The sequence below is a fragment of the Triturus cristatus genome, chromosome 5_1 (genome assembly GCF_964204655.1).
Source record: "Triturus cristatus chromosome 5_1, aTriCri1.1, whole genome shotgun sequence".
NCBI classification, from domain to species: domain Eukaryota; kingdom Metazoa; phylum Chordata; class Amphibia; order Caudata; family Salamandridae; genus Triturus; species Triturus cristatus.
In genome coordinates, this window is record NC_140587.1 from 474,360,408 (window position 1) to 474,374,327 (window position 13,920).

The following is a 13,920-nucleotide window of genomic DNA, read 5'->3' on the forward strand; positions in this document are numbered from 1 at the left end:
GTGGACAGAGCGCCCCCCAGAAGAAAGAGGGGGGAGATAAAAAGAAGGAGCTCTTCCGAGGCCCACCAAACAGGCAGTTTGGGAAAGGTGTAGGGACCCCCTCTCAGTCCAGTCTCCCAAAGTCCACTCACCCTGACAAGGGTCAACTGCCAAGAACAGTCAAGTGTTATGAATGTGGGGAGGTGGGACACCATAAGGGGGATGTCCAGTGTCGCAAAAGAACTCCCGCCCCCGCAGGAGGTAAGCCCCCCGGGGTGGCTAGTATAGCGCTTGGGGTGGAGTTGCCCCTAGATAGGGAGGGGGAGTGGACAGGCCTGACCCTCGTCTCACTGGGGGATAGGGAAGAGGTCCCTGTGATTTCTTTACCATCGAACACAGCCAAATACCGGCAGAGGGTGCAGGTGAATGGACAGGAGGTAGAAGCTCTGAGGGACACAGGAGCCAGTATGACCACCGTAGTAAGGCGGCTGGTGTCCCCCGAGCAGTTGATCCCTGACATGTTCCATCCGGCCGTATTGACCGACGGCAGCCTGAGTCATTACCCGGTGGCTCAGGTTCAATTTGAGTGGGAAGGAGTCCTGCCTTGCCAGTGGACTGTCTGCTCGGGAACAACTTGGAGACCAACATCTGGAAGGAAGTGGAGCTACGAGCCCACACAGAAATGCTGGGGTTACCAGGATGGGCCTGTGTGGTCACAAGGTCCATGGCTGCCCGGCAGAGAACTCACACCGGGTTGGAGCCGGAAATAATAGCCCAACCTGAGGTTGGACAAGAAGAGGAGGTGGATACCCCCCGTGTGATGGAAGGGGAGCCGGCGGTTGTGGCTCCAGAGTCCGCGGAGGTGGATGTTGTTCCTGTGGGGGACCTGCCTATCCCGGCCGAATGGTGCGTGGAAGGAGGGCCTACCCGGGAGGAATTTCGCCGGGGCCAGAGAGAGTGCCCCACGCTTGAAGGCATGCGGCGACAGGCCACAGCCCAAGCGACCGATAAGGAGACCGGTAATTACCACGTGTACTGGGAGGATGGCCTCCTTTATAGTGAGCCGAAGGTTCCGGTGCATGGATCTTCAAGGGCCTTAGTAGTACCCCAATGCTACCGGACCTTTTTGCTCGAGTTAGCCCGTGAGATACCTCTAGCTGGACACCTGGGCCAGGACAAGACTTTCGCGCGGTTAGTCCCACATTTTTATTGGCCCAGGATGAGAGTTGCCTCTGACACCTATTGCAAGACCTGCAAGACTTGCCAGGCAAGTGGCAAGACAGGAACCAAGGTGAAGGTCCCCTTGGAACCGCTTCCGGTGGTCGGGACCCCTTTTGAGCGGGTCGGGATCGACATTGTGGGACCGTTGGACCCTCCGACCTCTTCGGGACACCGGTTCATCCTGGTGTTAGTGGACCACGCCACCCGGTACCCTGAGGCCATTCCTCTGAGGACCATCACTGCACCCGTGGTGGCGCGGGCCCTAATGGGGATTTTTACCCGAGTGGGATTCCCCAAGGTCGTGGTGTCGGATAGGGGCACGAATTTTATGTCAGCCTATATGCAGGCCATGTGGAAGGAGTGCGGGGTGACCTATCGGTTCTCCACTCCTTACCACCCCCAGACTAACGGACTCGTAGAGCGCTTTAACAAACCTTAAAGGGGATGATCCGGAGCCTGCCAGAGGACTTGAGGCGGAAATGGGACATCCTCCTCCCTTGCTTGCTATTTTCGTACCGCGAGGTGCCGCAGAAGGGAGTCGGGTTCAGCCCCTTTGAGCTGCTCTACGGGCATCCCGTTAGGGGGCCCCTAAGCCTTGTCAAGGAGGGATGGGAGAAGACTTCGATGAAGCTTCCCCGGGATGTTGTCAGCTATATGCTGGCATTCCGCAGCCAGATGGCCAAGCTGTGGAAGGAGGCCTCAGCCAATCTAGAGGCCAGTCAAGCCGTCATGAAGGAGTGGTACGACCGCAACGCTCGGACGGTGGAGTTGGATGCTGGACAGAAGGTGTGGGTCATGGAGCCTGGGGAGCTTAGCGCTCTCCAGGACCGGTCGACTGGTCCGTTCGAGATTGTGGAGCGACGAGGCCAGACCACCTATGTAGTAGACTTGAAGACCGCCCGGCAGCCCCATCAGGTGTTCCACGCCAACCGCCTGAAGCCGCACCATGAGAGATCGGAGATGACCCTCCTCATGGTGACGGATGGGAGCGAGGAGGAAGAGAGCGAGCCTCTTCCTGACCTTCTGGCGGCCCAAGAGAAGGATGGTACGGTAGAGGGAGTCGTCCTCTACCCATCCTTGACCCCGTAACAACGGAGGGACTGCCACCAGGTACTGGAGCAGTATGCCTCGTTGTTCTCCCTCACGCCTGGAATCACGCATCTGTGTACCCATGATGTGGACACAGGGGACAGCCCACCGGTTAAAGCCAAGTCTTATCGGCTGTCCGACAAAGTGAAGAATAGTATCCAGGGTGAGGTGACCAAGATGCTGGAGCTAGGAGTTATTGAGCCCTCCAGCAGCCCTTGGGCAAGTCCGGTAGTGTTGGTGCCGAAAGCGGCCCCACCGGGAACCACACCAGAACTTCGGTTCTGTGTGGATTATCGGGGTTTGAATTCCGTCACCAAGACGGACGCTCATCCGATCCCTCGGGCGGATGAGCTGATTGACCGGCTGGGAGCAGCCCGGTACCTTAGTACCATTGACTTGACGTCAGGGTACTGGCAGATTGCCATGGCGGACGGAGCACGGGACAAAACGGCGTTCTCCACCCCCGAGGGCCACTTTCAGTTTAAAGTGATGCCCTTTGGGCTCAAGAATGCTCCGGCCACGTTCCAGCGGTTGGTGAACCAGGTGCTATCTGGCATGGAGTCCTTCTCAGCGGCCTACCTGGACGACATAGCTGTCTTCAGTAGCGGCTGGGGGGACCATCTGCAGCATCTCCAGGAGGTGCTGCGGGCTCTGCAACGAGCTGGTCTAACCATCAAGGCCAGCAAGTGCCAGATCGGACAGGGATCTGTCGTTTACCTGGGACACCTGGTGGGCGGGGGTAAGGTGCAGCCCCTCCAGGCCAAGATTGAGGCCATATTGGCCTGGGAGCCCCCCAAGACCCAGACTGAGGTCCGAGCTTTTCTCGGCCTCACTGGATATTACCGCCGGTTTGTCAGGGGGTATGGAACCATCGTTGCCCCCCTGACTGAATTGACATCCAAAAAGCAACCACGGAAAGTCAACTGGACAGCTGCTTGCCAGGAGGCATTTGACACCTTGAAGCATGCGATGTGCACCGCTCCGGTGCTTAGGACTCCTGATTATACCAAGGAATTCATCGTGCAGACAGACGCCTCTGAGCATGGCATAGGCGCTGTGCTCTCGCAACTGAACCAGGATGGCCAAGACCAACCGGTGGCCTTTATATCCAGAAGGCTCCTTCCCAGAGAACAACGGTGGAGCACCATTGAACGTGAAGCCTTTGCGGTGGTCTGGGCACTGAAGAAGTTGAGACCATACCTTTTTGGTTCTCACTTCCTCATACAGAGCGACCACCGCCCCCTTCGCTGGCTTATGCAAATGAGAGGCGAGAACCCAAAGTTGCTAAGGTGGTCCATTTCCCTACAGGGGATGGACTTTCGGGTGGAACATCGGCCCAGAGTTGACCACGCCAACGCGGACGGTCTCTCCCGGTTTTTCCGCCTTAGCGAGGAGAGCTCCCTGGAGGTTGGGTAGGTCTCCCCACTTTCGGCTGGGGGGGGGGGGAGAGAGACGCCTGTTAGACCTGTCCGCCCTAGGGTGGTCTTCCCTGGGTTTTTTTTTTTTCGCCCTTGCCTCATTCTTTTCACCCTCTTTTTGGTTGGCTCTAGGTCTCCGGGCACCTTACCATTGCTAGTCAATGCTAAGGTGCAGGTGCTCTCTACTACTAACATGGCTGCCACAGACCCCTGCTACTGCAGAGCGGTCTTTCAAGTAGCGCCCTAGTTGTCAGGAGCTGACTAGAACCCTTAGGTATTGTGACATCACTAGCCTGGCTCCCCTGACCATCCCTAGAATGTAGAAGCCCCTGGAACCTTCCGGAATAGAGAGAGGTCACCTGACCTGGGGGTATAAATAGAAAGGGCGGGAAACTTTCTGGTGAGTTGTTGAGGTCCCACTGACCTGGGGAGACCCTGTGCTGGAGTTTTAGGCGGAAGGGGGAGGGGGCACCTATACCACTAGGGGTGACTAGGTCTAGGCCTTGCCCTCTAAGCTGTGTGAGGAATCCTGACCAAACCCACTGACCTGGCCCAGTGTGAGGGAATCCCCAGGGGACCATCCAGAAAGGCCTAACTGGCAGCAGCCTCCAACACCACCCCCCCCCGCACTGCCTAACTAACCCCTTAACTGGAAAAAGGACCATCCAGAAACCTCCTGAAGCGCTAACTCTGAAGAGCGCCGTTATCCCCCTGAGGCGCTGAGCCCTGAAGTACTATCTCTTTGGAGCGCCGACATCCCCCCCTAAAGCACTGTGGCTGTGAAGCGTTAAGAGCCCCAATACACCGCCGCTGCCCGAGTTCCTGCAGCGCGAGAGTCAAGACGTGGTACTGTGCCCCAAACTCACCGCTGCTGCCCGAGGTGACTGCCACTGTCAGGGGGCCGGCCGTCCCGCTCGTGGGCCCCGCGTCAGCTGAGGAGAATCATCGGTGTGGAAGCCCCGGCGGTCGCAGCCGTTCCCAGGAAACTCCCTCTCTATCACGTGACGGGAGCGCCGGCCGCGTCTTAGGCCTCGCCCCCGCTCCCGCCCACGTCCAGCCTCCACAGAGCTCCGTAATCACTCCCCGCTGGTGGCGCTGCTTCCAGCGGGAGTGAGGTAGAATCGCGTCGCCACCGGAGTCAACAGCTTGGAGAGACCGGCGCAAGGGCCCCCGGAGGGCCGAAGAACGCAGGTAATACCCCGGAGGAGGGGCGCGGAGACCAAGGAGCGCGTAGGGGGGCTGCCGAGAAGTGTTCATCCCTCGGAAGGCAGCCCCGCATCTGCCCCTCCCCGGGAGAGACTGAGACTGGGCCCTTGAGTGCCTGGGGGGGACGCCGGGAGGCACGGGTCATTCCTAAAGATACTGTGGTCGTGCGTGTGAGGCTGAGGAAAGCCATAAGGCCAGCGCCAAAGCCCCATAAGGAACCCCCTTTGATTGTAGAGACTGGAAGCCATACTAGATTGCTCCCATTACAAGGGGATAAGATCCCCAGTTACCGTGACACTAGTAGAGTGGATTGAAGTGCTAGTAGATTAATGAATTCATGTTGATTTACTGCATAAGTTGTACACAGATAGTAATGAATTCATGTTGATTTACTGCATAAGTTGTTCACAGATAGTAATGAATTCATGTTGATTTACTGCATAAGTTGTTCACAGATAGTAATGAATTCAGGTTGACTTACTGCATAATTTGTTCACAGATATTAATGAATTCATGCTGATTTCCTACATATGATATTCCTAGTAGATTAATGAATTCATGTTGATTTACTGCATAAGTTATTCACAGATAGTAATGAATTTATGCTAATTTACTTCCTGCTACAAAACACTACATAAAACGTTTTGTTTTTAAACACAAGTGGTGTGGTGTCATGTCATTGCGTGCGTTACTCTGCTTGGGTGGATGCGTGTGCTGCACAGCTACTTTACTCAGAAGGCCTCTGGGAGCCTTCCTGCCACGAGCCAGGCTACCCTTGTGAATTGGCAAACCCAGTTCCAACATATACCTTGTGTGGTTTTCCTTTCATTTAGTTATTCAAGAGGTTATAATCTGGTAAACCAAGCAGCTTTACACTCCTTCAAGACATAGCCTGAAGGCTGCTCTCCATAGCTACCACTAGGATAGCTTTCAATAAAGGTTGTCTTAAACCTAATCATTAATAAGGGGTGTTTGGACTGGTGCAAGGTGCCCACTATAACTAGTGGACAGCATATACCAGGCCAACTTCTCAAAGTGACCTCCGGTTACCACATAGAGTTTTCATCTCGACCCGCTCCAGTGTTCAGGGAGACTCCTCTGGCACGTCATCCTTTGAGGCGGACAGCTTTTCTGGAGTGCATTCGGCTTCTATTGAAGAAGGCTGCGATAGTGGAGGTTCCACCCCTTGGAAAGGAGGCTGGGTTGAAATTCCACCCTCTTTCTGGTCTCCAAGAAGGATACCACAGACCTGCGCCCTGTGTTGGATCTGAAGGGGGTGAATCTCTACATTCCTTGTCATACTTTCAAGATGGTGACTTTCCAGTCTATCCTTCAGCTGGTGCACCAGGGTTGCTTCCTTGCCTCCTTCACCCTGATGGACGCCCACCTGCGTGTTCCCATCCATCTGGCGGATCAGAGGTATCTGCGCTCTGCTGTGGGCGCCCAGCACTTCCAGTTCCTTTCTGCTTTCATCAGAGCAATGAGTTTTTACGAAGCTCATGGCTCCCCTGGTGGGTATTCTGCATTCTCGGGGCATTCAGGTTTTTTCTTACCTTGATGATTGGTTGATGGTTTCTCCTTCTTTCTCTCAGGCAAAGGAGGATGTGGCTCAGGTCTGTCGTCTTATGGGTTCATCATCAACCACAGGAAATCCTCCTTTCAGCCCTCCCAGACTCTGAAGTTCCTCGGGGCTCTCTTCCGGATGGATCTGGGGATGGTGTTCCCGTCGCAGGAAAGACAATCGACTCCGTTTAAACATCTTTCTTGGGTGCTGTCTCAGGTGTATAGCTGGCTCTGGTTGAGGAGATGACATCCACCCTGCATCTACTCCCTTGGGCCCATCTTGATTTGTATCCCCTCCTACATCACATTCTGAGCCACTGGGATCCTGCCTCTCAGGCCTACGACACACTTATTCCTGTGTCTCCGGCGATCCGGGCTTTCCTTTAGTGGTGGTTGTCACCTTAGAATCTCTCAAGGGGTTTCAATCTTCTTCCTCCACCTGCCATGGTGGTGTTGTCAACCAATGTCAGTGCCGTGGGGTGCAGTTCTAGGGGTTATTAAGGCCCAGGGCAGATGGTCCTGTGTCGAGGCTCTCCGGTCATCAAACTGGCAGGAGTTGAAGGCTGTTTGGTTGGCCTTTCTTGGTTTGCTGCCCTCCTTCTGGGCTGTGCTGTTTGTGTTCAGATGCGCCGGTCTCTGGTTCTCCTTTCCAGGAGGATTGGTCTGTTGGCCATGAGGAATCTCCTTTCGCTCTCTGCGGTCTATCTTCCGGGGAAGGAAAATGGGTTTGCAGGCTCTTTGAGCATGGTGTTTCAATCCTCTATGACCATGTGTCTGTCCCCCCCTTCTGTTCCAGCAGATTCTCTCCTGGTTCGGCCTTCCCTGGCTGGATCTCTTTGCCTCAGAGGACAAAGCCCTTCTACCGCATTTTTGCAGCCTGGTTCCATCACAGAGGGCATGAGCGAGTGAAGCTTTCTCCGTCCCCTGGTCCCAGAGGCTCTGGTTTGCCTTCCTGCCCTTTTCCTTGATTCCCAGGGTCCTCAGGAAGATTCATGTGATTCGGGTGGAGGTTCTTCTGGTTGTTCCAGAGTAGTCCTGGCGGCCTTGGTTTCCCCTTCCTCTAGATCTGCCGGTGTGTCCCCACTGGCGGTTCCCCCTGTATCCCTCTCCGCTATATGCTTCTCTCCTCAGTGTGTCCTGTCTGCTTCGCCTCCGGCTGGGGGTTTTGCACTTGAGAGGTTAGGTTTGTTGGATCAGGGTTGTTCTCTTGAAGTGGCTCAGAGAACCCAATTGTCTTGCAGGCCGTCAACCCTAAGGTCTAACAGACGGCATTGAAAGAACTTTGACTCCTGGTGTCATGGGAAGGGTCTGTCTTCTTCCTCGTGTGATCCTGTCTGGGCATTGGACTTTTTGCATGATGGGTTTGTCATGGGTCTGGCTGTCTCCACTCTCAGGGCTCAGTGGGCTGCCACTCTTGCCTTTAGGGGTTCTGCTGTGGCTTCTTCTCCCTTGGTGGCTCACCTTTTGCACAGTTTTTTGCTTCAGCATCCTGTCTCCCGTTCCAGCCGGTGATCTTCCTTGGTCCTGCAGGCATTGACTGGTCCTCCTTTTGAACCCTTGCTTTCTGTTGACCTTAAGTTTCTTTCGGCCAAGACTCTTTTTTTGGTGGCCATTTCCTCTGGGCAGCGGGTTGGTGTGCTTGGGCCTTGACTGCACTTTTGCTCTGAAAAAGTGATTTTGCGTCTTAGTCAGTTTTTCCTGCCCAAGGTTTTCTCTTCCATCTACTGTCAGGAGGATATTGTCCTTCCTGATTTTTTTCCTGACCGTTCTTCTCCTGAGGAGGAGGTTATGCATTCTTTGGATGTGTTGTGGGCTCTCCACATCTACCTGGATAGGACAAGTGTTTTTCGGAGGGTGGATTCCTTATTTGTTAAGTAAGGTCTCTCGGGGAAGGGTCTCAGGCCTTCGTAGTCCAATTTTACTCGTTTGTCCTATGAGGTTGCTCATTGTCCTCTTCCTTCTTCTGTCTAAGGCAGGTACTTTCTGGGTGTTTCCTCTTCCTAGGCCATGCCACGTGGGCCTCTCCCCATACCTTTGTTTCTCATTACAGTCTTCAGTTGGTGATGGCAGCCTCCGTTGCTTTTGCCACTCATGTTTAGTTTAATGTGCGTGATTTGTACGGCTTTCCTTGTGATTAAATTGACCTGTTGATTAGCTGCATCCTTCTGGACTTTGTGTTTCAATCACCATGCACTTGGGTATGGGCTCAATGTTAATGAAAAGGAGTGGAGAACGGACGAGGAGGTAATGCTCGGTTACTCACCAGTAATCTTTATTACTCCGAGTCCTGGTATTGTTTCTGGTGATTGTTTTGTGTTTTTTCTTCTGTGAGTTTCTTTGGTATTCTCAGATTATTTTGGTGATGCACTTACCCTTTAAGCATACCGGATAGGTAGCGCCATATTGGGGAAAGAGTTTAAAGTCCGCTAGGTATAAAGTTTCTGCGGAACAGACGAGCTGCACATTGTTAAGGAATGGAACAGGAAGACCAAGACGCGGAGTAATTCCCCGGTTACTTACCGGTAATCTTCATTACTCCAAGTAGTGTCTTCCTTGCCACATGACTAACAAAGTGAGCTTCAGCTCCACACCAGAACCCTCCAAAGCAAAAGAAGTCAGCCTCCCATGCATCCCCTCCCTACCCAAGATGGCTGACCCAAGCCTCCCTTGACCTCCATAAGAGGCGGTGCGGCAGAAGGGGGTAACAAGACAGTGCACAAGCACACATGTAATTTAGTCGATGTGATTCAAAGTCATTTTTATAGGGAGGGGGGGCAGAAAGTCTCATCATTTCTTCTAAATTTGGCATTTATTCTCGTTCCCCCTCCCAACTCTTACCATTTATCTTCGTTGTCCTGGGTTCAGAAACCATAACTTGTTAGTGAGGCTCCTTGGTCACACGTTTTACTGACCGTTCTCTAACACTCCTTAAATATAAAATGTGGTCACAGGTATTTTGACTAGCTGCTATGAATGTTCTTCATGTTAGCAACTTTACAATTTTGAAGGAAGAAGTAAAATGAAGACAAAAGTATTCCTTAAAGTACAATAACAACCGAGCCAATGGTTCATGCAAGCTAAATGAAAAATGTATTGAAAACGCCATTAAGTCTTTTCCAAAATATATGCACCACATATTCAAGGGTTGTCCACAAAGACACTGATATAACATCACACAAGCATGCATATATGCTGGCACAATAACATACATGCAGACATCCATGCTCACAAGACCAACATAATTACAGACATACACAAAGATCCCATAACATATAGAAGCCCAAAGACCTACCTGTATACATGTATACCGACCACTAGGGCCACGGCCAGCTGTAAGCGAACCGATGAGTAATGGGACACACAACTGAATATGTAATGGTTGATCACTGCATAATTGGCACAACTTATGAGGATGTATTTATTTTACTAGAAGGTTACTCCTAGTAATAGATGACACAGTATGGAACAGTAAAGGGAATGTAGGGGTGCAACATTTTAACTGATTTTCATGCAAAGGGTAGCAAATGGATTTTACAGATTCCAAATATGAATTGTAGAAAATAAAAAGAAAATCCAATTATTTCAAAACATTGTGTGCATAATGAAATTTCAGGAAAAGAAGGCGTATATCTGATATAATGTAGGTCCTTTGAGTTGGACAGAACATGGCAAGGCGAACAAAAAATTGTTTGGGTTTGGAAATTAACATTATATATTAACTATAATTATTTATGGCGTCATACATTTATAATATTACCTCATATGGTAAGAGATTGCTGCCCAGTACCTTTTACTTTATGTTTTGTATTATTATTACGCCAAAATATGTGTCTGACAATAATGCTCATGAATTTATACAATATAGGATAGGATAGGATGAGGATTTATAAAGCGCACTAATACTCGAAGGTGCCAAGGCGCTGGGCGGTAGAGAAGAAGAGAGGAGAATGACGGACTGCTGACTAAACTGAGAAAAGCCAAGTCTTCAGCAGTTTTTTGAACACCGGAAGTGATTCATCCTAGGAAATCGAGGAGGGTAGAGTATTCCAGTTTTGCAGCCTCCACTGAGAAGGAACGGCCGCCCCATCTGGCTTTGCGGACTCTAGAGATGGTCAATTTTCTCAGGGAGGAAGATCTCAGAGGCCTCCCAGGCATATACCATTTAAACATGTTTTTTAGCTGCTGCGAAACTTTATTATGCAGGGCCTTGTGAACCGTACACATAGCTTTGAAGGAGATACGCTTCCTAATAGGGAGCCAGTGCAGCATGCAAAGCACCCCCTTTGCTGAGTGCCTTTTAGGGATATTAAGGATCAGCCTGGCAGCCGCGTTTTGTACAACCTGAAGCCTGTTTAGGGAGGCCGTACTAATATTCAGATACAGGGCATTACAGTAGTCAAGCCGGGAGGTAACTAGTGCAATGACCGTGGGCCGATGGAGTGCTGATGGTATATAAGGGAGCACCTTTCTGAGAGTCTTCAAAATGTAAGAGCAAGTGCTGACAGTGTGACTGACCTGCGCCTCAAAGGTCAAGTCCACGTCAAAAATAACGCCCAAGTATTTGATTGTCCTGGCGGGAACAGGAAGGCCACCAGGCATTCAACCAGATTGAAGTCTGAGGACCAAAAACTAGGACCTCCGTTTTTTCTGCATTGATCTTAAGGGAGTTATTCTGCATCCCTCTGATAATACTGGCCATGCACTGCAGATCATGAGAGATGGAAACAATGATCTGCGTGTCGTCAGTGTAGGAAATCACCTGGAACCCAAAAGATCTAACCAGCTTGGCCAACGGGGACACATACACAGTAAAGAGGGTGGGGCTCAAGGCTGATCCCTGGGGAACGCCACAGGGTAGGCTAAAAGCCTTAGATCTGAAACCCCCACAGCTAACAGCATTAGTTCTCTCTGTCAGGAAGGAGTGGAGGACCTGCAGGGCCTTACCCGAGATTCCCACCTCTTTCAGACGTTGAACCATCCAAGTGGGAGAGACGGTATCAAAGGCCGCAGAGTGGTCGAGCATAACCAGCACTACCGGATCACCCTGGTCGACCTGCATGCGGATGTGATAAGTGGCAGCAATAAGGGCAGATTCGGGCTGTAGTCGGCGCAGAAATCATTTTGAGACTGATCCAAGATCTCATGGGAATCCAAGTAATTCATCAACTCAATGTTGATGAACTTCCCTTGAATTTTTGCGGGGGCCGGAAGAAGACAGATAGGGCGAAGATCTTTCAGTTCAGAGGAGTCAGCATTGGGTTTCTTGAGCAGGGGTGTGACAATCGCCTCTTTCCAAGCATTCGGATTCCAGCCGAAACAGAGGATGTTGTTAAACACCTTTCAAAGAAAGTCTGCAATCGGGTTGGGGACCATCTTGAGAGTGAGGGGCATGCAAGGGTGAGAGGGAGAGCCGGACTTGAGGCCTATAAGAAGAGCTAGAGTTTGTTGGACAGTGACCAGGGGAAAAGTTGCCAGAGTAGCAGGGGGACTCCCCATCACTTGGTCCTGCATGGCCTCCTCGCCCTTTAATTGTGCCATTTGCGTATGGTTGAGCTCCCTAAAGATTTTAAGGACCTTGTCCTCGAAGTAGGTAGCTATTCTATCAGAGAGATCTTGAGAGAGGGGCAACGCTTGCGCCCCAGAAGGTTCGGAGATCTCCTTGAAGAGCATGCAAGAGGAATTGTCTGCAGCGAGGATCTTATTAGTGAGGAAGAGAGCTTTAGCTTGAAAGATGGCTAGCTTATACTTCTGAAGCAGAGCTTTCTGCTTGATTTTCTCCTTAATACATGGATCTAGCTGCCGTCTATGTTCCTGCCTATGACACTCCATTCTGAGTGATCTAAGTTCGTTCGAAAACCAGGGTGACATAGGTTTGGCTTTCTTAAAGGTGCGATCTTTAAAAGGAGCAGCAATATCTAGAAGTGAGTAGTCCAGTTGTGAAAGCCCTCTGCTATAGGGGGGAAGGGACTGTGCCTCCCAACCCCAACAGAGGCCAAAGCTGCCTCCCAATCGCGGGCAGAAAGCTTGTTCAATCCCCTGTAGCGGGTGCCTTGGGGTGATGCTGTCCTCCACAATAGTGGGAGGATTCTGACAGACCTTAAACAAAATCAGCGAGTGGTCGACCCAGCTTAGTGGCTGTACATGTTCAATCATTAAATTGCAATGATTGGGGAAAATTCAGTATAAAATATGGCTAGCAATATGGGTGGGGTATTGAACAAGTTGCTCAAAGCCCCAAGATGACATAAGTTCCAGGAACCCTTTCTGCAAGAAGTCAGTTATGACCCTCCCACGTGGTATTTCAACCAGGATACAAATGTGTGCAGTTTTGTATTTCTGTATTTTTATTTGTAGACACTTCATTTGTGTTTAATATTGCATAAAAATAGTAACACTGCATATATTATTTTAAATTAATTTACTGTGCAATGTCATCAAATTGTAAGTAGTCTGTTTATACATTTTTCCACTCTAAATATTTGGTTCATGCCATAAACCATTGGTAGATACAGGATAGCTAACAGCTTAGAAATACGTGACTTGTTCTCATGAACAAACACCTGCATCCATACGTTTCACGAAACCCCATTACAGCGAATGACTGCCTTGGAAATTAAGGATGACAAGCCAGAACCCAATTTCAGAATTTGCCAAACCAATGAAAATAGCAGGTACAATATTAACACGATTTTGCTTAGGATACATTTCATTCTTTGACCATGAGGTTTTATATCTCTCTGATGCAAACAATCCTGAAATCAGTAATTCCAGTTCTTTCACTACAATTCATAATTACTAACATTTTGCATTGACCATAAAAAGTTTCTCCTTTAAATAGAATAGGCATATAAATACATGCCCAAATCGTTTTTCTCTCCAGAAGCCTTGCCAATACAGACACTTTTACGGAGAAGCAAATGCAAGAGATCACAGCTTTAACCAGAAGATTTCCTGTAAACGGAAACATTTAAATTAAAGGTTTTTTTCTGTAAGAAGGCAGTCCATGAAAATTACACACCTGGCGACATGCTGTTGTCTGAAAGATGAATTCTGGAAACTCGTTCTGAGGAGTCCTGCAGGATAAAACCAAGTAAATACAATAACTGTAAAATTGCAAATATTTTATTAATTTTCAGCAAACAAAAAAAAAAACAATCATAAAAATAAAAAATGAAACACATTTAATGATTTTTAGGAGACCTAAAGAAGTGTGAATATGCCACATATACAATAAAAAGCATCAAAAACAAATGACCAAGTAGATTTACAAAAAGTTGGATCAAGGAAATTGTTGTGCCGAAAAATCCAAGATAAACGTTAAAGTTGACAACATGTTCATGACCTTGGGGACAAGAAGGGGGGGCTGAGACGGCCTCACACTCATCGGGCCTGCCCTCGCTGTGCCGGAGACGTCGGCACGGCGCCACTACACGTTATCCCCTTC

At 50.1% G+C, this 13,920-nt stretch overlaps 1 protein-coding gene across 1 annotated transcript in view; it reads right to left on the reverse strand.

Moving 5' to 3' along the window:
• RIPK2 (receptor interacting serine/threonine kinase 2) overlaps positions 1–13,920 on the reverse strand; it is a 330,649-nt gene that overhangs the window by 25,803 nt on the left and 290,926 nt on the right. The window contains exon 9 of the mRNA XM_085605314.1: positions 13,495–13,549. Within this exon, the coding sequence (XP_085461440.1) occupies positions 13,495–13,549 (55 nt within the window). The remainder of the gene's footprint in view (positions 1–13,494; positions 13,550–13,920) is intronic.